The sequence below is a fragment of the Sminthopsis crassicaudata genome, chromosome 3 (genome assembly GCF_048593235.1).
Source record: "Sminthopsis crassicaudata isolate SCR6 chromosome 3, ASM4859323v1, whole genome shotgun sequence".
Lineage (NCBI taxonomy): Eukaryota > Metazoa > Chordata > Mammalia > Dasyuromorphia > Dasyuridae > Sminthopsis > Sminthopsis crassicaudata.
This window is the reverse complement of record NC_133619.1, coordinates 357,190,416-357,215,807: the sequence shown is the minus strand read 5'-3', so window position 1 is coordinate 357,215,807 and position 25,392 is coordinate 357,190,416. Positions and strand designations below refer to the sequence as shown.

Genomic DNA, 25,392 nt, shown 5'->3' with positions numbered 1-25,392 from the left:
ATGGGCATCTTTGTTCACCTCTGATCTTATTGAAAATGTGTGCAGCTTCTCTCCATTATAAATAATGCTTGCTGTTGGTTTTGGATAGATATTACTTATTATTTTTAAAAAGCTCCCTTTATCCCTATGCTCTCTAGTGTTTTAAATAGGAATTTGTGCTGCATTTTCTCAAAGGTTTTTCTGTATCTATTGACATTATAATATTATTTCTGTTGGCTTTGTTATTAATGTGGTTGATTATGGTTTCCTGATATTGGAGCATTGTGGATTCATGGTATAAATCACACTTTGCCATAGTATATTATTCTGCTGATAAGTTTCTATAATCTCTTTGCTAATATTTTATTTAAAATTTTTGGATCAATATTCTTTTGGGAAATTGGTTTGAAATATTCTTTCTCTGTTTTGGCTCTTCATGGTTTAAGTATCAATAGCATCTGTGTCAAAGAAGGAATTTGGCTGGACTCCTTTCACAATTTTTCCAAATAGTTGACTTGGTATTTGAATTAATTGTTCTTTAAATGTTTGGTAGAATTAACTTGTACATCTATTTGGTCCTGGAGATTTTTTTTCTTAGGAAGTTTATCAAAAGTTTTTCTCAGTTTTTTTTTTTTTCTAAAATGGGACAGTTAAGTAATTTATTTCATGGGGCAAGGAACAAGAAACAATCAATATGTTTTCTTTTCTGTTAATCTGGGCAATTTATATTTTTGTAAATATTCATCGATTTATGTTAAACTGTCTGACTTACTATCATACAGTTGGGCAAAATGATTGCTAATTACTGCTTTAATTTTTTTTTCATTGGTGGTAAGTTTATCCTTTTCATTTTTGACTTTGCTGATTTTTTTTTTTTTTTTTGTTTTCTTTCCTTTTTCTTATCAAATTAACCCAACATTTCTATCTTTTGGGCTTTTTTTTACCCATAAAACTAATTCTTACTTTTATTTGTTAGTTCAATAGTTTTCTTAGTTTCAATTTCATTAATATCTCCTTTGCATTTCAGAATTTCTAATATGGCATTAATTTAGTTATTTATTTTTTTAATTTGTTCTTTTTCTAGCTTTTTAGCTTTGGCTTTGAGCCCAGAGGCCCCTTGTGTTTTCAGGGTATAGTTTTGCCTGATTTCTCAGAGTTTGCCTTCTGAAAGGAGACTGGAGTCTGTCACACTGATTTTGTTCTTCTATTGAACTAGAACTGAGGATCTCAGTTGTTTATTTGCTGTGATTAAGATCCTCTCATTGGCTTTCCCAAAGTCTGTCTGAGCTGGGCTGAACACCTTTTTCATTCCAATGAGACTGACCTTTCTTGAAGTTTTTCCATTCTATCTTGACCTAAAGAGTTGTTTCATTCGATAGAATGATATTGTTCAGAGCTTGGTTTCCTGTGGTTTTGAGAGAAACTGGGAGAGTTCAAGTAGCTTCCTCTCTTCATTTTTCCATCTAGATATCACTCCTGGAAGTCAATTTTACTCTTTAAGAAATTCTTGATTTTTTTATATCTCATTTTTCACTTAGCCAATTCTACTTTTTAAACAGGATTACAAGATGTTGACTCTTTTTTCATAATTTTCTTGCATGTTCCCATTTTCCCCAAAATTTTATCTCTCTCTCATAGGATTTTTAAACTTCTTTTTAAGCTCTTCCATGAGCGCTTCCTGGACTTAACATCTCTTTCTTTTCTTTGGGTTTTTTACCATAAATGTTTTAACATTATTATCCTGATTTGAGTTTATATCTTGGCCTTTCCTGTCAGTATAATTTAAATGGCCAGATCCATCTGTTGTTGTTGTTATTGTTGGGCCTTAGGGAGATGCCTGTTTGCCTGGGCCTGTAGTACATCACATTGTAATTCTGGGAAGTATTGGCTCCCCAGGTTAAACTAGGATGTAGTAATGAGTGTGTGTGTTTGTGTGTGGGACTTGGTATTTGATATTAACCCATTCCATTATACTAGAACTCCTGAGTTGTGGCTACAAAAAAACAATTTGTCCATGTTTAAAAAGTTTGCCCATGTTAAGTTCCTTAATATTGATCCTTGATATTGGTTCTTATCGGCTTAATTTTCTTTTAAGGTCACATTTAGTAGATAGAAAGTCCTGAAAATCTTCAGGTTCTTTGAATGTCCAGTTTTCTTATTCAAACTTTTAGATAATTTTACTGGATATGATATTTTTGGCTTCAGTTCTAGTTCTTTTTATTATTGGTAGATATGTTTCCATGACCTTCAGTCTTTTAGTATGTTTTTCTTGTTCCTTGCAAAATTTTATTTTTGATCTGGGGGTTTCAAAATTTGGTGATAATATTTCTTTGTGTCTTCCACAAAGGATCTCGTTGAGGTGGTGACTGGTGGATTTTCCTATTTCTACTTTTCCCTCATGTTCTGTTACTTCAGAACAATTTTCTGAGATTATTTCCTACATTATTGTGTCAAGGTTCTCTTTTTAGTCACAATTTCCTGGCAGTCCAATTATTCTTATATTTTATCTTTGTGATCTGTTCTTCAAATCTGCCATTTTTCTTATGGGATGTTTCATATTCTATTCTATTTTCTCATTTTTTAAAATCTGTATTGTTATTTATTGGTCTCTCATAACTTCATTGGCATCTCCTTCCCAATTTTAATTTTCAAAGAATTATTTTCATCTTTGAGACTCTAAATCTTTTCTAGTTGGCTAATTTTTTTCATTATCTTATTTTTCCTGGTTGTTTATTATTATTATTATTATTATTATTATTATTATTATTATTATGCTTTTCTTTAATATCTCATTTTATTTTTAAATTCTTTTTTGAGTCTTTGTATAAATTCTCTCTAGGCAGAGACACATTTCATGTTACTCTTTGTGGTAGAAGCTTTTTTTACTTCAGTATCCTCCTCTGAAGCTGAATCCCAGTCTTCCTTGTTCCCATAGTATATTACAATGGTGGGTTTCTTTCTTCTTCCTTGTTTCATTTTTTAAAATAAGAGTGATTAGTGTAAGCATCTCTAATTATGGGGTGGGGAGATGGTGTAAGTGCCCACAGCCAACAGCATCCCTTTTGCACTCTCCAGTGCTAGATCCTTCTCACCCAGTGTTAGTGTTCTCAAACAGCTGAGATTCACCCCATCTTCCCAGATTCAAACACAACTCAACAAACAGTCCAGGAGGTGAATATCTCTATGGTTCCTGTGGAGGTTCCAGCCACACCTAGCTAGCCCAAGGATTCCTTAACTCATTTTCAACAGAGCTAACTTGGAGTTGTTTGCACTTTACAGAGGTTAATCCCTTGCCTGGGATCTTTCTTAAAATTTTGTTGGGTTGTACCAGCAGGACCACTGTTGTGCCCCAAATCTTGATTTTTCACCAGTCTATGCTTGCCTTGATGCATAAATTTGTTCTATTTGTGAGGGGAATCTGGAGAACTTGAAATTTATCATCCTATTCCACTTTCTTCCCAAAATCTTCCCAAGAATGTTATTTTTTACATACATAAAATAAAACTTATGTGATTATAAATAAAACTAATATTGAAATATTTTGAGGTGCATGTTGAAAAAATGTTTAAAATTCCCAGATAAAGCAATCATTTTCTTGAGTTTCTGATATCTCTTTTGATAAAAGAAATCATGAAGTCCTTAGCTGTTATACATGAATATTACTGTAACCCAGGGTGATCTGAAATATTGTTTTGCAGCGGGATTCTGTGAAGTAGGAAACATTGAGATTGAATATAGTTCAGAGAAATAATTGAGGTCAAATCCAATTTTGCTGAATTGTACAGAGATCCATTCAGATATAAGGTTGTCTTTAGATAATGTGTCTAACATTTTTTCAAGATATTATGGTGGAACCATTAATTCATCTCCCTAAAACTTTTGACAAACAAATATCAAAAATTTTTTCCCCAAACCAGATTATGTAGGGAGAATTCATCCAGCCCTTTCTTTGGTTTCTGAAAGTCATGATAAAGGCTGTTGTGGGGTAAAGGGGGGTAGGTTAATTAATCCTTATGATTTCAAGAACAACATTTATTTTTGTTTCTTTTTGCTTTGTTCTATTAAATGGAATATTTCCATTTGATTGTCAGATTGTTCTCATTATAAAAATTATATAATTTGACTTATTTCCAAATATTGTTTGGCCACTGTTAAACCAAAAAGAAGGTTTAAATCTGTTTAAGTCATTACCTATAGGCCAGGGTGATCTCTGTTGTCTAATTTCCTCTCTTTTCCCTATAGTCCTATGAAACTTTTTGTCAGTGCTACAGACTAGACATATTACATACAATATTTTTCTTTTTTTTTCTTTTTATGAAAATTATATAATAATCCTCTTGGAGACATGGCCTATTTTGTGCCTTTTTCTATTTCTAAGTTTAGTAGATATCCAATGGATTTTTCTCAATAAAAATGATGCAGTCCTTCAGTAACATAACATTTAAATTATACCAGTTTTGTCGTTAGTATTAGGCATTTACCAGTCCATATGTTTTATTTTTTCCCATCTTCTTTCTCCTTTAGGTTACTATTGGGGATGTAAGTGGTCATAAATCTTGTTCTTTATCAAGAGGTCTAAAATTCTTCACTCATGTAATTCAATAAATGAATAGCATTTACTCATAAAAACCCAAGAAGAATTAGGCATGAGATTGACTAAGCACATTCAGATTGCTAAAAATCAAAACAAAGCAAAAAGAAACAACAAAAAATATCTCCAGTAAATATAAAACTGGATATTACAACAAAATATCTTGTCTTCTCCTGCTGGTTAAAAAAATCATTTTGGGATATATTGATTATTCTAAGTATAAAATAATAAAGAGAACATTCATGATCATGTAGCAGCTATGCCTACACCTAGTGTTCTATTCTTAATAGATTGCCCTGAAGTAAACTAACGATTTAACAAAAAAAAGAAAAAGAAGCATGAAATAAAAAAAAAATTGTTATTCTGCTAAGTAGGACAAGGAAGCCTACATTATGGACAGAGATTTCCTTAGAAAATGCAATCAGAAAACTGATGGAATACAGTTGATTATTAACCAAAACTTCACTCATCACAGATTCTTACTGCATGTCTTTATAAGCAGAAATATTAATATTGTGATGTAAACAACAAATATGAATCATGCTGAACCTTAGGGAAAAAGATGTAACATCTCTAATTTGTCAACAGACATGCACAAAAATTCAGCTTTAATTTTTTTTTCCTATATATAGTGTTAATTTTTTTTTCAAGATGGAACAAATGTACCACCACAATATGAGGTAAAAGTCATATTCAGGAACCTTAATAGGGCTAAATAGAGAACTTCAGGAGAAAAGTATGAAAATGTGAATTTTGTGCATAAAATGGGAAATTACTAAAGATTTTAATGAGATTTATTTTAAAAGTAATTCCCAGGTATATGTGTGATTTTGACCTAATGTTCCCTGATTGTAATTCTGGAGCTCTTTTGTTGTTGTTCAGTCCAATTCCTCAAGACCCAGTTTGGAATGATTTTGGCCAAGATACAATTTTTTTTTCAATTCCTTCTCTTGTTCATTTTACACATGAATAACTGAGGAAAATAAGGTTTAGCACTTGCTTTGAGTCACATGACTAGTAAGTATCTGAGATCACTTTTTATCTCATAGATGAGTCTCCAAGAGTTTGGAGCATTTTAGCAAAGATATAGGCTTTTTTATTTGTTTCTTTTTTAGAGTTACTTCCTTCTACCACCTAGCTTCTCCAAAGGAGCTCTAAAGGAACTCAATGAGTATTTAGTTCATCCCCTTCATTTTGAATCCGAGGAAGGTAAAACTTGGGTAGATTGTGACTTGTCCAATATCATTTGATATTATCATTAATAGGATTTGAACATAAGTCCTCTGATTCTAGTGCCAGTGCTTTTTCTGTTGAATCACAGCTTCCCTTTTATCCATGATTTCTTTCTACAGGTAAAATTCAGCTGAAAATGAATCCAAGGATTACCTATGATACACAAAATTCAGTAAACATTCTGAAGATAGAATAGATTCAGCCACAAAAGGGTTTTTTCCTGTTTTTTTGAGGTGTGCAAAGTTGCAAAGGGTCATATTGTAAGGATAAATACTTTTTCTCACTCCATCTATAGCTGTCACATTCTTCTTCCACAATTGCAGACATGGATCCTACCAAAGTAAAGAAGCAAGAATTCTAATCTTATTCATTTAATTTATATTAGGCATACCTCTGAACATGTGTAAAAATGATTGTATATAAATAAATTTATAATATGGAGAGCAACTTGATTGATGTCTACAAACCTTTTTATAAGACTATTTCTTCAAAATTTAGTGCAGATGGTTGGTAGTCTATGCATATCATATTGCATGCATAACTATGCAATGTATTGTTAAAATACTATGCAAGTCAATTGTCAGTACCCTTTCTGTACCATGATCCATCCTACCCACCCCCAATTTTGATGAATCATAGGATTCTTGTATAATATACTTAGAACTAGAGGAGATTGACTTTTTTCATCTGCTCTGGTCCTCAGGTCCTCAATTATAATGACCTGGTCAATAATAGACATCTCTCATTTATTGCATATAATTCAAAAGATTCTGTATTTTCCCTGCCAATTCTCCCAAGTAACAGAGAAATAATAATTCACATTTATAAAGCACCTTAAGGATTATTAACATCTTTCTTTACACTAAGTGTTGAACTTTGACAATGTGAATATTGTTTTCATTTTATGGCTAAGGAAAGTAAAGTCCATAAGCAATTCAAGTACTTCTTCACAATCACAGAGATTTTAAGTGTCACAACTTTCTTGTTGAGACATCCAAATGGCACAAGACCACTTTTAGATACCTTAATGGCCATTTTAAAAAGAATTTGTAATTCTCGATGCAATTAATGTAATGGGAAAAAAAACACATTCAGAGAGGACTTATTTTGTGTAAAACACTGGGCTAACTCCATATATAATTCTCTTCTTGTATCTTACAGAAGTTTCTGCTGTTTTTGAAGCTGGTACTTCTATTACTTATGGTTTTCAAGAACCTTATCCAGTGACCAAGAATACAAGTATTTCCTCCTCAGCCATTTATATGGATGTTATGCCATCATCAAAGGAAAATATTGCATTTAATTTTTTGACGGGCCAAACACCCAGTCTTCTACTATACATTGACTCTTATTCTGAAGACTACATGGCTGTTCTTCTCTCCAAGAATGGTATGTGTTAATTCTCTGGGGTATGGATACCAGTACAGTGTTAGAATGACAGTGGCTGCCCTTTGGAATTTGCATTAATCCCATTTGGATTTAGTTCCCTTCATGTTGCGTACTTTCAGACAAAAGCAACTAGGAGGCATTAAACTATTGTTCACAATTAGTATTCAGAGTGACAAGTACTTCAGTGCTGAAGTCTCAAGTGCTTCAACTTAATTTGACTCAATAGTAGAATAGTAATTTTTTTATTATTTATTCCAAGCTGGAGCCCATTGTGTATAAAGAAAAAAAATGTAAGAATAACTACAATCTTGGAAAGATTTTTGGCATTTTTTATCTTTTTTTCTTTATTAAAATATTTTCTCAGAGGGCTTATTTTAGGAGAGAAAATGTTAATGCACACTTAAGCTACATTTTGGATATATAGTCCCCATCACAGAAACTAATAAACACTTGTATATTGTCAATTGTTACAGAAAATATCTGAAATAGTATGTACATTTCTGGGAACCATGTATTGAGGGGGAGGAAACAAACAAACCAAAATCCTTTGACAAAATAACATATTCAAGAAAAGATAGTGAAAGATATGAAACATAAGTAAACTATATCATATAGATAATTAATTATACTCATTTATCCTTTTCTTCAAAAAATTTGCAGCAAGTGATTACTATTGATAAGACACATATCTCAAGCACTGTAGAAGATAAACAGTAATATGATATAGAACATCCTCAGAGAAGATGAGATAGTTGGTTTGTTTAAAAAAAAATCTGTCTTCAAATGTTTGAAGAATTTTTATGTTTAAAATAATAAGATAATCATTGGATCATATGATTTTAGATTTATACTTAGAAGGAACTTTAATGTCCATTGAGTCCAGATAGCTTGCAATACAGAGAAAGAAACTAAGCTTGATATAGATTAAGTGACTTGGTCAGAATTCCATATGTAGTAAATGTCTGAAGCCTAATTTCAATGTCAGTATTTTCAACTCTAACCCTAAAGATTTATCTGTTGAACCATTTAGCTTCCTCAAAGACTTCTAGTGAATTGTTCCAAAGGATAGAATGGTTAAACATTATAAAGAGTTTCTTTTCTCAAAACAAGAAAATAATGTAGTAATTAGGGAAGTATAAAAATGGAATTGTTTACCTCAAATTGAGATCTTAGGAAGCAGCCTTTAAACAAAGACTGCCTGACCATTTGGTAGGCATGTTTTAAAAACTGTATTTTTACCGAATTAGATATTTAATTAGATTAACTTTAAAATACTTTTTAGCTCTACAAATTAATTATTTTGTCATTGCATCCATTTAGAATATTCTGATATTCATCTTTTTCTTTATATTCTTGTCACTTAGAATACTATCAGATATATAAAAGGTACTTAATAAATGATGGCTGATTGACTGTCTAACTATCAGAACCTCATATAAATACCTGGAAATAATTGTAAGAATAATTAAGGATTTAAATATGCATCTCATTTGAATTTATTTCACACTATTAGATTTTCATTTAAAAGCTAATGCTCTTTAAAGTTGCATCAGAAAGTTTCTGGAAATGATCCTGTTTTGTTTATTAAGGACGCTTGTCAAAGTATTTTCATATATTTTAATGAAAACTATTTTAATACTCTAGTATTCAGTGTTAAGTAATGGCTAGGAAATCAGGAATAGTTTGGGTGACTAAAATATTATAGGTTGGGAGACAAGTTATTTCTCTTGAGATTTTAAAAGAAAGAGATAAATGCTCATTCCCTTTTTTGAGCATGAATTAATACTTTTTATGATGACTACATTAATTATTACTACTATTATTTTAATATGAGGACCTTGTGCTGTGACTTTTTGGTCACTTTATTAGAGGAATTAACACATTATTGAAGATAACTGACACATTTTTAGAGGATTGACACATTTTAAAAAATTTTTGTGCTTTTTATTTTCAAAATACATGCATAGATATTCTTCAACATTCACCCTTGCAAAAGCTTGTGTTCTAAATTTTTTCTCTCTCCCTTAGGCAGCAAATAATCCATTATATGTTAAACATGTGTAAATTATATATATATATGTATGTATATACATGTATGTATATGTATACATATATGTATATACTTGCACAATCATAATGCTGCACAAGAAAAAAAAATCAAAAAGGAAAAAAAATAATCAAAAAAGCAAGCAAACAAAAACAAAGGTGAAAATACCATGTTTTGATCTAAATTCAGTCCCCATAGTCCTCTTTCTGGCTCTTTCCATCACAAATTCATTGGAACTGGCTTGAATCACCACATTGTTGAAAAGAGCCACATCCATCAGAATTAATCATTGCATAATCTTGTTGCTGCTGTGTACAATGTTCCTTTAGCTCTACTAATTTCACTTAACAAAAGTTCATGTAAGTCTCTCCAGGCCTCTCTGAAATCATCCTGCTGATTCTTTATTATAGAACAATATTAATTCCATAACATTCATATACCATAACTTATTTATCCATTCTTCAACTCAAGGGCATCTGTTCAGTTTCCAGTTTCTTGCCTCAACAAAAAGGGCTGCTACAAACACTCTTGCATATATGGACTCTTGTCTCTTTTTATGATCTTTTTGTTGTATAGATTTGGTAGAGATACTGCTGGATCAAAAGGTATACACACCTTGATAGCCATTTGGACATAGTTCCATATTGCTCTCCAGAATGCTTGATTCAGAAGTTCACAAATCCACCAACAATATATTATTGTCCCAGTTTTCCTACATCCCTCCAACATTCATAATTCATCTTTTATTACCATCTTAGCCAATCTGAAAGTGTGTAATGGTACCTGAGGGATGCCTTGATTTGTATTTCTCTGATCAATAGTGATTGCTAAATCATTTTTTTTCATATGACTAGAAATGTTTTTAATTTCTTCATCTGAAAATTGACTAATCATACGCTTTAACAATTTATCAACTGGGGTATGGCTTGTCAAATGTTCATTCCTATTGGGTGGAGTAATTGTTCTTAAACCTATATAATATAGTTTTTGAATATAGAAGAACATTTACTAACAATGTGGTATACACTGTGCTTGGTACAATTGTTACAAAAAAAAAGGCAGAATACAATTCTTTCTCCCAGGGATCTCAGAATCTAATGAAGGAAAAAAAAAACATGATAACCATATTTGAATAAATTTATAAAGTAAAAATTGGAAATAATACAAGGAAGTAACTAGAAGAATAGATTTGCTTCTCTACACAAGAATTGTATTCAAATTTTGAGACTAAAGTCTTCAGCTCCAAAATGTTTCTACTGCCTTTAGGCAGGTATGTGGGACTGTAGATAAGGGAGCTGGGAATATCTGAGTTCAAATCTTGCTCCAAAAGTTTTTGAATGTGTCACCCTAAGCAAGTCATTTAATCTCTGTCTGCCTTAGTTTTTTAAACTGTAAAATAACAACCATTTCACAACAATATTGTGTGAATTAAATAAGAACATATCAATAAAATATTTGACACTGTGCCTTGCACATATGCTTTCTTTGTTTCCTTTCCTGTGCTTTTAAAAATACTCAAATTGATAGAAAAAATTCTAGTTAGGAGAAATTATCTCTTTTAAAATATAAATGGTTGATTCTTACTACTTTCTTTCCAATTTCTTAAAGTAGATTAAGATAAGTGAAGTGATGTTTTAATGAGGCAGGATGAAAAGAGGAAATTAGTCTTGGAGCATAAATAATTACAATAGGAGTGGTCATAATAATAACACATTTATATTACATCTTGTGGCTTAAAAATTTTTCCCCACCCCAAATCTCTGAGGTACCACAAGCATTGTTATTTTCATTTTGCACAAAAGGAAACTGAAGCTCCAGTGGGTAAAATTATTTTCCAATGCCTTACAATTGTTAAAAATCTAATCTGGGATCTTAACTCAGGCCTTCTGCCTCTCAAGCTAATAGTGCTGCTAAAGTTATACACTAAGAAACTTTTGTGGTGTGAGAATTCAGTGTGTGGGATACAGAAGGTGATAAGAGATAAGAGGTGGAGAAAAGTGTGAAGAGCACATTAAAGACAAACTTCACATCATAATTTTGACCTGACACATCCCTGTTGTCCTCAAAGTCCTTAGGTACTTCTGAATACAAGTAAAATATTTTATTGACTGTATATTATTTTTTGTTTCTATGTGCTTTACATAATCTATGAAAAGACTTGCTGAAATCAGTTCCATTTTCTTCTCTCTCATCATCTGCCCCTCTTGTTTTCTTGATGGTTAGGATAAGAGTCCAAATTAGTCCATATGTTCCAAGCACAATACTTTATAATATATCATCTTAGCATAGAAGCAGTACCAGAATTTTAGTTTGCTTTACTATAGAGAGTATACCTCCCACTTAACTTTAGTCTTTTATTTATATCAATACTATTAATGCATTCACTTATAAGATAGCCTGTCTACCTTTGCAATCATGATTACATTGCTGAAAATAATGATGAATGGAAGTATTTTCCACTTTTTCACACAGCTGGTACCAAGGAGATACAGATAAAGAGAAATCCAGCATTGGAGTATCTTAAAATCTACTTCTCGACAGCTGTTTACCAATGCTAGGCATAACCTAAAAATACCTCAAACTGCAACTCTTTAAAATGTATTATTTCTCCTCTCCTGAAATTAGCAGGTGCCCCAGCTATGCCAAAAAATTATCTTTTATAAAGAGTAGAAATAGAGTATTTAGGAAATAGTTCTCCAGAGTAACAGTTACAATCACCTCTGCATGGATGATTTAAGTTTTCTGAAAGAAACATTTTCTAAAATTCAAGGTTTTATTATTAAAAACCAAATTTCAGTAAGCTTTTATTGAATACTTACTGTGTGCCAAGCGCTGTGTTGGAGTCATAAAAAAAAAATACAGCAACTATGACCCTGCTCTTAATAAGATTACATTAGTATATGTATATATGCATAAACATATATAAAATTTACTGATAATTTTTGTTTTTATATTTCCTAAACTATCCCCTGATCATGCTTTCTGATGACTGTACCCTGTCTCATTCTTATAATTCTCTCTTACTTCACCTCCACCTCTTAAAATCCTAGGCTCCTTATAGAGTCCAACTCAAATATCAGCTCCTTCAATAGACTTTTTTCTGATTCTCCCAATACTTGAAGCTTTACTAATTTTATATATAAATATACTCACATATATCTATGCATACAATACATATGCTTACACATATACATATATGCATGCAAGTATGTGCACATATATGTATGTGCGTGTATATATAAAATCTCCCACATTTACTTAATTTTGCACAGGCAGATAAAACACTAGACCTGGTGTCAAGAAGATTTGAGTTCAAATCTAGCCTTAAATACTTATAAGCTGGGTAATCCTGAACATGTTGTTTAATAGCAGTCTCCCTCAGTTTCACCATCTAATAATAGCATGTACTTCATATCACGACTTTTGTTGTGAAGATATAATGGCAGAATTCTTGTAAATTATTTCTGATTGACTGATCAATTGAGGTTATCATTGATAAGTTTATATTTATAAAGGCTTGCAAATTTCAATTTATTATATATTATAACATCAATGTCTTTATATTATTACAAAAGAAATTCAGAATTTTTTTTTTTCGTATAGTAACTTGAATAAAAAAAATAAGGGAGAATGGATTTTGTGATTTGGGACTTAAAAAGGCTTCAAAAAACAGATAAAGTATATAAAAATCAGTTTTCTCTGATTAAAGAATATCCAATTCCATTTTAAGAATCACTTGATTTGCAAATACCTGCACTTTGAGACGCGGAACACACATATTAGAGAGCCGAAGCTCTGGTTTTTATGATCTCTTTGCAGGTTTTTTGTTTTGTTTTGTTTTGTTATTATTATTATTATTGTTTTGGATAGTTATATAGACATTGTAAAATCATTATTACTTTCTTTTTCAAATTTCTAGATTGATGGTTGTCATCCTCAATAACATAGCCTCTTGAAGGAGACCATATAATCCCATTCGTTACTTTACACAAAGATTGAGATGAATGCTGGTAGTGCATGTTTGGTTAAAAAGGTGAACCTAATAGTAAGAGTAAATTCTCAGTAATCAAATAGCACAAAGAACTTCTATATTAAATTACCTGTAAACCTAAGAAATTATATTTTTAATCAATAAGAAGATACTGGAGGTAATTTTTAACCCAAAGTAATATTTTTAGTATTTCTTAATTTCGCAGATGTGGGCAATCCTTCCACTGATGAAAACCAGAAATTCACTATACCTATGGGTTATTGAGATCATGTATGATGATATTTATAAATAACTTTGTGATCATTACAGTATTTTGCAAAACTATTCATTCATTTATTTATTTGTGCAATTATTAATTTATTTATTGAGGAAATATGGCAGAACTTGGACTTAGTCTTTGGGGAAAACAAAGTTTTGTAGTATAATGAGACATCAGAATAAGAAGTTAATGCATGATTTTAACCAATAGTGTCAATAAAATAATTTATTCCATATATTATCTCAAAGAGCATGTTCAGGTGTTTCTTAATTTTATGTTCCAACATTCTGTACTTGGGCTTCTTAAACTTTTCCCACTTACAACCCTTTTTTGATTTATAGGTATATAAAAGAGAGATATAAAATGCAAATCAAATATTTATTGTTAATCAATCAAAATTACATGTTTCCCCCATTTAGTTACAAGAACTCATATCATATCTTAAGGCAAAGTTTGAGAAACTGCATTCATACCATGCCAGATTTCTCCCCAAGGATGTGAAATGAAGTTGAAAAGCAATGCAGCTCCAATCAGTTCCCCTCTCTACCACTATTATGGACAATATCCTTAGACCAGATATTTCATAGCTTTAAGCTTTACCACCCACAGCTATGAAATAAGGTGTTGACCTAGCTACTCCATGCCTTCATTTTCATATTTATAAATACTAATTGTATTTAAATCATACTTTTAGGTTTTCAAGCTCTTTACAAATGTTATCTCATTTATAATGATGACCTTGGTAGAGGTGGGGACTGTGCCTTTCTAGTTTTCCTTTGTACCTACCCCAACATGTCCCTCAAATACTGTTTCTGTCCTCAACTACATGTCATCTTATGTCCCTTCCAGGTCACATCTTTTTTTGTTCACTAAATTGACACAACACTGAGGCAAATGACTTGTGAAGAACAAAAGAACAAGACACTAGATTTAGAAGCAAGAGATTTTACAGATAGTCTAGTGTATCTGTTCACAATGTCAAAGAGGCAGCATGACATAATGGATAGAGAGTTGGCCTGAAGTGAAGAAAACCTAAGTTAAAATCTCACCCTAGACATATGAGTATATGATTCAAGACAAATACCAACATTTTATAATGTTCTACACATTTAGCTTGAAGTAAAGGTGCCAAATTTTATTAGTTGAGGGTTTCCTCATCTCAGAGTTCCTTATAAGAAGCAAATCTCAGGTTGTCTCCATATATTTCCCTAATACTATGCTATATTTTGACATAATTTCCCTTCCCCCAAAAGAAGAATTTAGATATATGATTGCATCATTAAGTAAATCCCAATATTTTCAGCAATTGTTTGTTGGTTATATGCATATATATGTATATATAAACAATATATAATATATATAAAACTACATATAAAATGTATATAAAACTATGTATATATATATATATATATGTAACTATATACACATATATATTAATTCTTGGGTTTTGCTGTTGTAATTGTTGTTTTATTTGTTTGTTGTACAAACCCATTTTCCTTTATTTTTCCTTATCCTGTGATGGGATCTCAAACTATATTAAGAAGCCTAAAGTCAAAAACAAATGAGACTAAAAATGAAAAGTATAAAAATAAAAGAAACTGCAAATAATTCTCTTTTGCAGTCCTTGATTTCAAACTCAGGTTAGTAATAATTAAGTAAGCCCCAGTCTCCCTCCGCATAGGGCAGTGGCATTTGTAAAGCTTTTCAATAAATTGGCAATGAAAGAACAAATCCAAGGAAGGTATGAGATAAATTAAGCACACAGCTAAATGTAGTGGGAAAATAAGCATTCCTTTTGTAGCTGAAATATTTTTTGATAAAGTAATAATCCACTGTAATCTCCCTCCAGCTTTAAATAACAGCTGGTCTTTGTGCCAGCAGTTTAATTTTGTCGCCTGCCCTTGTCTTACAAATATATTTAGTGGAGTCTGGAATATCATTTTGCACTGAAAACTGAAGCCTTTGTCATGCTAAAGGCTAAGACTGGCAATAAATCAAGGGCAAAGTGAAAACGAATAGAAATGGCCAATTGGGAAACTTATTTTCCCTGAGCTAGAAAGCATTCTTCTCATGCAAACAGGTATATTGCATCAGTCATGTCTTCCTGTTAAGTGCCCATGTCGTAATAATATTGATTTATGGCTAAAGAGTACCTTTTGTTGGCATTGTTCCAACATGCTTAGGAAGAATCTATGAGAAATATGTACTGAGAATACCATCATGAAAATATACAACCTCAGTGCTTTTCCCTCAAAGATCATTATTCCCAGGAAACTGTTCTGAGAGCCTCACCCTGAACTTCTAATATTTGCCCTATTTGTGAATAGATCTAAAGGTTCATGGCAGTTGTGACAACAAAAACATTAAAGTAAAAGTTGATTGAAAGATTAATATATAATTGCCCAGTTAATTATTGCTGAGAAGGATTGAAGTTTCTGAGGTTCCTGTTGAGGGAGAAATTCAGTTTTCATCTTTTGACCTAGATAGCTGCAAAAGAAGCCATTCCTGAGGAATAAGAGTTGCCTTGATAGTTATATACAAAATGCAAAGTAAGTCTCTGTGCAGCAGGCTATGTACCTGTAGCAAGTACAAAACTTTCTCCATTACAATTCAGTAACTAAATGAGAAAAAGCAATTAAATGTCTAATAAAGACAGTAAAAAGTAAAAAATGAGAAGAAGCTCAGAAAAGGGGGTAGAGGGAATAAGGCAACAAAAAAAGCAGAAATGCAGGGTTAAAAAAGTGAAGGACAAAAGTAAATATTACTCTTAGTTTCTTTTATTTAGCACTTTGATTCAAAATAATTTTCCTGATTGGATTTTGAAAGTTTTACTTCCTTTGTTTTACAGATGAAGTAACTGATGTTAGAGAATTGCAGTAAAATGTCCAAGGTCAATATGTAATAAAAATCAGAGCCATGCATAGAACCCAGGTATCTCAATTCCAATTGCAGTTCTTTCCCTGAAAAAATTTTATGCCTTTATTAAATCTAAATAGTATAATTCATCATGCCTAGTGAATTTAATATCCATTTAAACCTTAAGAAGAATTTTCACATTAAATTTTCTTGGTCACCCTAACTCCAATGAGATTCATTGTGCTCATTATTCAAATACCTACCATCACAGTTTTCATTTATCTCCTCAGTACTTAAGGATAATGAAAAAAATTACATTAAATAAAGATAGTTATGAAATATTGCAATATTTTTAAATGTCTAGAATCAATTTTACCCACTAAAATACAGGTCACTGTGATTATTTTAATATGATCTGTTCAGTGTTAAACATTGTGAGCTTATCCCTCTTGACTTCCTTCCACCTTTATTTTATTACTTTTGTCACTTTTTCATCACTTTAAATATATATTAATTTCTAAAAGTTTTTCCTCGTTATTTTTATGTTAAATGTAATTCAAAATGTTTTCATACAAAATAGGACAAATATAATTATCTTTCAAATTGTTTGTATGTCCTCTCATTTCTTTTACCCAACAATCTGTGATATTTATGTACTTGTATTGCATGTTTGTTTGTTTATTTGCCACTACACTATATTATTTTATAGATGCAATGATACTTTCAAAAATCCAAATTTTCATTGTTATAAGTTCTCCTTCTATCCTTAAGAGTTTGCCAAGGTAACATATTTGCCATTTGTAGCTAAATATCTCAAAATGGAGGTTAGATGTTACCAGACTGGAAAGGTTTTTATATAAAAACCAAACAAAATAAATTAGTTCTGGTCTTTTCATCAGAATTTGTTGGAGTCCTTAATTTCATTAACTGTATATATTTCCATTATAACATTATATTCTGTATTTCTGTATAAGATATTCTTGTTTGGAATTCTATCTCTTTTATCTTCTGCAAAATCATATTTCGAGTCTTCCACATCTTTATAGTGGCAGCTTTTAAATTTTAAATCTTGTGTGCTTCTTAATGTAGATGTACAATATTTGAATTGTTTGATTCTGGGTGTTTTCAGCATTTTCTCTTTACCTGGAACTTACCCTGGACTTAACTATGATATTTTTGAGAGTTTTCATTTGGGGATTTCTTTCAAAAGAGGATCCATGGATTATTTTGATTTATATTTTTATCTTCAGCTCCTAGGATATTAGAGCTGTTTTCCTTTATGATTTCTTGAAATATCATCATCTGTGTTTTTTCTTTGATAATGGTTTTAAAGCATCCAATAATTCTTAAATTATCTTCTCTTAAACTATTTCCCAGATTAGTTGATTTTTCTAATGAGATATTTCACATTTATTCCATTTTTTTCATTCTTTTGACTTTGTTTTTTTGTTTTTCCCATTGGTCCCCTTGATATCCATGACCTTTTATTCTTCAAGATAAAATTTGTAATTTTTTCAATTTCTAACTTGATTGATATGTCACTGGTTAAATAAATTAGCTTTTGTAGAATTGTCACTTTTATGATATTTGTTATTGATAGTTTTTCATTTGTTTAGGTCTGTCTTTATTTTTGTGAAAAGTGTTCTATAATTGCATCCATATAGTCCCCAATTCTCTCTTGGCAAGTAGACTCCTAATAATTGTATATTGTTTGCACTTACTCTAATGAAAGTTGTCCATCTCTTTGTGCTGACTTTTACTAATAGTATTTACAAATGTTGATGAGTTTTGTGAGTTTATTTTATATTGCACAACTTTGCTAAAGTTACTGTTTCAACTAAATTTTTAATTGATTCTATAGGGTTCTTAAATAACATCTGCAAAGGGTGATAGTTTTATTTTCATTTTCTATTTTCTGCTTTCAATATATATTTTCTTGTCCTCTTGCTATAGCTAGCATTTCTAACACAAAACTGAACAATAGTGGTGATAAAAATCATCCTTGCTTTACCCCTGATCTTATTGGGAAGATTTCTACTTTATCCTTATTACAGCTAATGCTTACTCTTGCTTTTAGATACTACTTTTTATTCTAATAGACTCCCTTTATCCCTATACTTCACAGTTTTTTCTTCAATTAGAATGTGTATTATTTTTAAGGAACTACTTTTTATAATTATAGATAAGGGAATTGATCATGAACCTCAACAGATAAAGGGAAATATCTGACATAAAATTTTCAATTCTGATTACATAATTTTTTTTAAAGATTTACACGCAAAATGTTTGTGGCAGCCCTTTTCATAGTGGCTAGAACTGGAAAATGAATGGATGCCCATAAATTGGAGAATGGTTGAGTAAATTATGGTATATGAATGTTATGGAATATTATTGTTCTGTAAGAAATGACCAACTGGAGGAATACAGAGAGGCTTGAAGAGATTTATATCAATTGATGCTGAGTGAAACGAGCAGAACTAGGGGATCATTATACACTTCAACAATGATACTGTATGAGGATGTATTATGACAGAAGTGGATATCTTCAACATAGAGAAGAGCTAATCCAATTCCAATTGATCAATGATGGACAGAATCAGCTACATCCAGAACAGGAACACTGGGAAATGAGTGTAAACTGTGAGCATTGTTTTTTTGTTTTGTTTTGTTTTGTTTTGTTTCTCTTACCAGAGTATTTTTACCTTGCAAATACAATCCTTCCTTTGCAACAACAACAACAACAAAATTTGGTTCTGCACATATATATTGTACCTAGGATATACTATAAGATATTTAATATGTATGGGAATGCCTGCCATCTAGGGGAGGATGTGGAGGGGAAGGAGGGGAAAAACTCGGAACAGAAGGGAGTAGAAGGGATAATGTTGTAAAAAAAAATTACCTATGCATATGTATTGTCAAAGAAAATGTTATAATTATAAACATTAATAAAAAACAATGTAAAAAATAAAATTAAAAAAAGAGTTGCACAAATGAAAAGTGACTAAAATCAAAAGGGAAATAGTTTAGTAAGACAACATATGTTTAGCAACTCTTTGAGAATCTTCTGATGTCAATGATGTATTAGGATCTGATTCACATTTGTATCAACAAGAGTAATTCTTCAATAGGTAAATGTTCAAAGAATATAAATAGGCATTTTTTGTAGGAATCTATCTATAGCTATATGACACAATCCTCAAAATCACTCATTAGGTAAATGCAAATCTGAAGAACTCTGAAATTCTTACATCACTCTAATCCACAGAGATGTTTAAAAATAAAATCATAACTGTAGTTCCTGTAAGAAATCTAAATCTAAAAACTAAATAAACTTTACTTGACAATATTTTGATAGCTTGCTTTTTATTGAATGTACTTGAAAGACGTAATTTGAACACATTATTTCAGACTTCCTATTATTAATAGTCTTCTCCACTATTGGTTCAAATTGGTTCATGTTTTACTTTGTATATAGATAAAGGTCTCTTTTAAACATCATTTTTGGAGGGGAAACATATACAAATATTCTCATAAAATGGTAGAATATATGCTCCACCAACTAAAAGGCAGAGAATTAATTATTACATACAAGAACCCTTTGGCAGATAAATGCATCCAGATTGACTGGAACTGACCATTTATATATGCATCCTACATCTGTTCTCATCACATGTTACAATTAACAGTCAACCTTACCCCTGTCCATATCAGAGAGAATTTTAAATCCTCACATAAATGAATAATTCTGATTCAGGATGAGATGAAAAGATGGCAATGTCTGTCATTATTTAATATCATCAGGAAATGAGATAATCTACATAAATTAAATTTCCAGTTAACTGAAGCTAGCTCTGATAGGTCATTTTAAATTTCAACCATTATTCATGAAAATTCTTTAAAATGTGTTATAGAATTTACTTTTTAGATAACTCGAGTATATAGAACATGATTTCATATTTTCTTAATGATTCAGAATATCATTATGAACATCTACTATGATGTTCTAATATAGTCTTGTCTTCAGGGTACCATTAAAAGACATATTATGATTTCTGATTTCTGAAATATTACTTTTGCTTTAACAGTCTTAAGTAGTATATGAGATGTCATATCCCCTTGATGCTGGTGTGTCTTCCCTTAGTATTCATTTACCTGATCTAATTCAGTGCTTCAAATTCAAATAATTAATAGCATTAGATTTATGTTTAAAGAAAAAAAAAATAAGTAGGTTTTGAACAATGATATGAAACACTTTCTCTGAAGTAAACCATGTGAACTGGCTTTCAGGACATCAATCTAATCTTCCAGAAGTTTCCTTTATCATTCTACTTGAGTATCATCCTGTTTCTCACATGTATTCCAAATATATGAGATTGGCAGATAAATGATATACCATAAAGTAACATGTCCCCATATACATACAGCTTTATGTGTGCAAAAAAGGTGTTTAAAAATAAAAGAGTTCTTTAGATGATAGGTCCAGTTGTTTCACATCACCAGCTGTACTTTCTCTGAAGAGTGAATTTACTGAGTAAAAATCTCAAGGGAGAAACTGCTAATTAAGGAACAGGCTTCCTAGCCAGCTGTTACAAGCAGAAAGAGGTAGTTCATGTTTAAATATCCAAGCTATAAAGGGAAAAGTATGGCAACACAAGGACTCTGCAAGCTGCCAGACAATATTTCTTATTGAATGGCACTGGAAACGGGTGTCTGGCACTGTGTGATCAGTAAGTAACAGAATAACGTGTTCACCTAAATCACTACAGAGTGCTCTCTGTGCAAAATTGTAATAACAGATTTCAAGTGCAGCATGGCATTAATGGCCTCCCTTATATTATGCTGCCATTGTTTAATCAACAGCTTCTCTTATTGTACTTGATTTTTATGCACTTACTCAATGTGTGTCTGGCATGACTATTTCAGAACAGGATAAGTCACAGTATTTGTCTAAGTTCCTAATATAACACCATTTTGGCAAAGCTATCTCCATACTGAGAACCCTGTTAGAGAGTCCATCTTCAGTTCCACTTAACTAAACTTGTCTGCTGGGTTGAAAGAGTTAGCTAATGCTTGGGAATGATCATATTAAGGTAACAGTTTCTGTCCCATATGGCCTATTAGCAGTGCTATTTGCCATAGCTCCTGACAAGATCCTCAGCTTTCATCAATGCATAAATGCAATGGAATGAAAGAATAATATCATATGAGTTTGGGGATGCAAATTTACCTTCTAGTTCCAAATGATGTGAATATTCTGTGATTTGGGGCAAGTAACAATTCCTTTGTTATAAAGTGGAAAAAATCATGCATCCATTTGCTTATTTGCAAGATTATTGTGAGAGAATCAGTTTACAAATACTAGAATATTGCACAGGTTAAAAAGGTCAAGGATTATTCCTCACAAAATGGTGACATTAAAATTGGTTAACAATACTATCTTTATATATGTAGATAAATCAGATAACTATAGTAAACATAAGGCTTATCTAAATCCAATCATATTTTGACAAATATTCTAGACTATCTTTGCATGTCTTCATTCATGATACTAAAATATAGTGGTCTTGTTATAGTAATAGTAGTAGAAGTAGTAATAATACCTGATGTTACAATAACAAAATGTCTTGATTTTAAGGTTTTCATACTTTGCAGTTTATCTTAATTTAAAGAAGTTCAATCCAAATTAATCATCTATTAAATACAGAACAATGGCATGCAAACATTTAAAAATAGACATAAGATAAATCGGGAGCCAAAGCATAGCGAGTAATAAATCCAGGCCAAAAAACTTTTGTGTTATACTAAAAGCAAGAGATAGTCACTTAATATTTTGAGCTGAGGAGTGACATGGCAAAACCTGTGTATAGACTCTAGAAGCTCTTTGAAGACTAGATAGAGAGGAAATAAACAAGGAAACCAGTTAAAAGGGTGTTAAAACATTATATAAAAGAATTTCTTTTAAAATTGTCTAGGCAAGAGATAATGGAGATTTGTATGTTATTATAGTATGAAAGGATATGAAGTAAATTTTGTGGAGGTAGAACAGATAGGAGGGCAAATAAGAAATGCAGTGGATAGAGCTCTGTGCCTGGACTCAAATGGATCTTAGTTCAAATTTGATCTCAGACATTTCGTAGCTGTGTATCCCTAAGTAAGCAACTTACCTGTTTACTTCAATTTCTTTGTCTATAAAATGAGCTAGAGAAGGAAATGACAAGCTATTCCAGTAATTTTTGCAAAGAAAACCTCAAGTCCTGAGGAATCATGTACCAAATGAAATGACTAAAGAACAAAAACAACAGGATTTTGATAGGACTGAGCAAATGAATGGATATGAATTTAAAGAGGGAAGCCTTAAAGATGATTCTAAAATATTTGACTCTCAGTGATTAAGACTGTGCCTCTAATAAAATAAAAATGTTGGGAAAAGAAATAAATTTAGAGCAGGATATCTAGTTAAAGATGTCCAACAAGCAGTAGAGATGCCAAGAAGAGAATTACAAATATGGGATTAGAACCAAGGAAGCAAGATCAAATATGGATATATAGATTTGAGTATCATATAAATCATGGCAATAGTTAATTAAATCCATAGGAGTGAATGAGATCACCTGAGGAAGAATGTAAAAAGAGAGAAGAGGGTCAAAAAGAGGAATCTAACTTTCTAACCATAAAAAAGAGGAAGGCAAAGAGAATGGTTTTTCTTATCCCATTAAATGTCAATGCTTTCATCCTCTTTAAATTATTTTTTGAAAGTATATATCTCTCCAGTAGAATACAATTCTCTTGAAGATATGGCCTATTTTGGGGGAGGAGTAGATGGAAAAGGTTGAGTGGTATCCTAAGACCCAGAACAATTCACTACATGTTTAATAAATATCTCTGGAAACAAACTGTTTACTTGTTGAACTGAGAGGGCATATTCATTGTCTTTTTTAGAATGTTAGAATCATAGAATGTTAATATTGGAGATTATTTAGTCCATGTCATGTATATTTTAAAAAGGCAGATATGGTCAGCAATATGCCTTACAAGTGAGTCATCCACCTTTTGACTAAAAATGTCCAATAAAAAGAAACTCATTTATCCTCAAAAACAGCCTATTCTACTTTTTGGTAGTTTCAATTGTTCTTAAGCTAAACATCCTGAGTTTCTTTAACTGTCCCTCATATGGCATAATATTTCTTTTGAAAGAAGCCTTTCAATCTCATCATTATTTCTCTATGGACAATTTCCAGGAAATCAAATCCTTCATATAATGTGAAAACCAAATCAAATCTATTAGTCCAGAGGTAGTCTGACTCAGTGATAGTACAGTGAGAATATAAATTTGCCAATCCCAGACACTATACCTTCATTAATGTAGTCTAAGAGAGCCTAACTTTCTCGACTGATATCCTATTAAACCTAACAATTTGTGGGTTGGGGGTTGGAACATCTCCAAATAGAGGGATACAGGGTTCAATTGTCATGATTTCCTGGTCACATGATCTCCCACAGTATGTACAGTTATCAATGACCTAGACCTATCCCTGGTGTAGGGATTCCTAAATAAGGGTTTGGTGAAGATGATCAAGCTCAGTTCTGTAGATAATCACTGGGCAATATACTTGTAACAAGTGAAAAAGGAAGACATCAATCACATTAATAAGTTATGGATAATAAAGAGGTATATGGCATGAGGAATGGAATTCCATAATGACAGATTGGGGTAGAGAACACTAAGTCAGAATGGGTTCATAACAGGTGGAAGAGTGTTCAAGAAATTGGATTTGAGGGTTGTATACTTCATAGGGATATAGAAAGTTGGATGGACTAAATCTTTTTTTTTTTTAATTCATTTTTCCAAATTATCCCCTCCCTCCCTCCACTCCCTCCCCCCGATGATGACAGGTAATCCCATACATTTTACATGTGTTACAATATAATCTAGATACAATATATGTGTGTAAATACCATTTTCTTGTTGCACAATAAGCATTAGATTCTGAAGGTATAATAGACAGTAGTGCTAACAATTTACATTCACTTCCCAGTGTTCCTTCTCTGGGTGTAGTTATTTCTGTCCATCATTGATCAACTGGAAGTGAGTTGGATCTTCTTTATGTTGAAGATTTCTACTTCCATCAGAATACATCCTCATACAGTATTGTTGTTGAAGTGTATAGTGATCTTCTGGTTCTGCTCATTTCACTCAGCAACAGTTGATGTAAGTCTCTCCAAGCCTCTCTGTATTCCTCCTGCTTACAGAGAAATAATATTCCATAACCTTCATATACCATAATTTACCCAACCATTCTCTAATTGATGGACATCAATTCAACTTCCAGTTTCTAGCTACAACAAAAAGAGCTGCCACAAACATTTGGCACATATATGTCTCTTTCCGCTCTTTAGTATTTCTTTGGGATATAATCCCAATAACAGCAATGCTGGGTCAAAGGGTATGCACAGTTTGATAACTTTTTGGGCATAGTTCCAAATTGCTCTCCAGAATGGCTGGATTCTTTCACAACTCCACCAACAATGTATCAGTGTCCCAGTTTTCCTACATCCCCTCCAACATTCATCATTATTTGTTCCTGTCATCTTAGCCAATCTGACAGGTGTGTAGTGGTATCTCAGAGTTGTCTTAATTTGCATTTCTCTGATCAGTAGTGATTTGGAACACTCTTTCATATGAGTGGAAATAGTTTCAATTTCATCATCTGAGAATTGTCTGTTCATATCCCTTGACCATTTATCAATTGGAGAATGGTTTGGTTTCCTATAAATCAGGGTCAGTTCTCTATATATTTTGGAAATGAGACCTTTGTCAGAACCTTTCCTTTTAAAAATATTTTCCCAATTTGTTACTTCCCTTCTAATCTTGTTTGCGTTAGTATTGTTTGTACAGAAACTTTTTAGTTTGATGTAATCAAAATCTTCTATTTTGTGATCAATAATGATCTCTAGTTCTCCTCTGGTCATAAATTCCTTCCTCCTCCACAGGTCTGAGAGGTAGACTATTCTCTGTTGGATGGATTAAATCTTATCAGTGTAGC

The 25,392-nt window shown here is 31.7% G+C and overlaps 1 protein-coding gene across 3 annotated transcripts in view; it reads left to right on the top strand.

Annotated features, from left to right (window-relative positions):
• Nucleotides 1-25,392, top strand: part of CNTNAP5 (contactin associated protein family member 5) — a 949,942-nt gene that overhangs the window by 804,146 nt on the left and 120,404 nt on the right. For all 3 annotated transcript variants that reach the window (XM_074301761.1, XM_074301760.1, XM_074301762.1), the window contains exon 19: nucleotides 6,965-7,192. In XM_074301761.1, coding sequence (XP_074157862.1) covers nucleotides 6,965-7,192 — 228 coding nt within the window. The remainder of the gene's footprint in view (nucleotides 1-6,964; nucleotides 7,193-25,392) is intronic.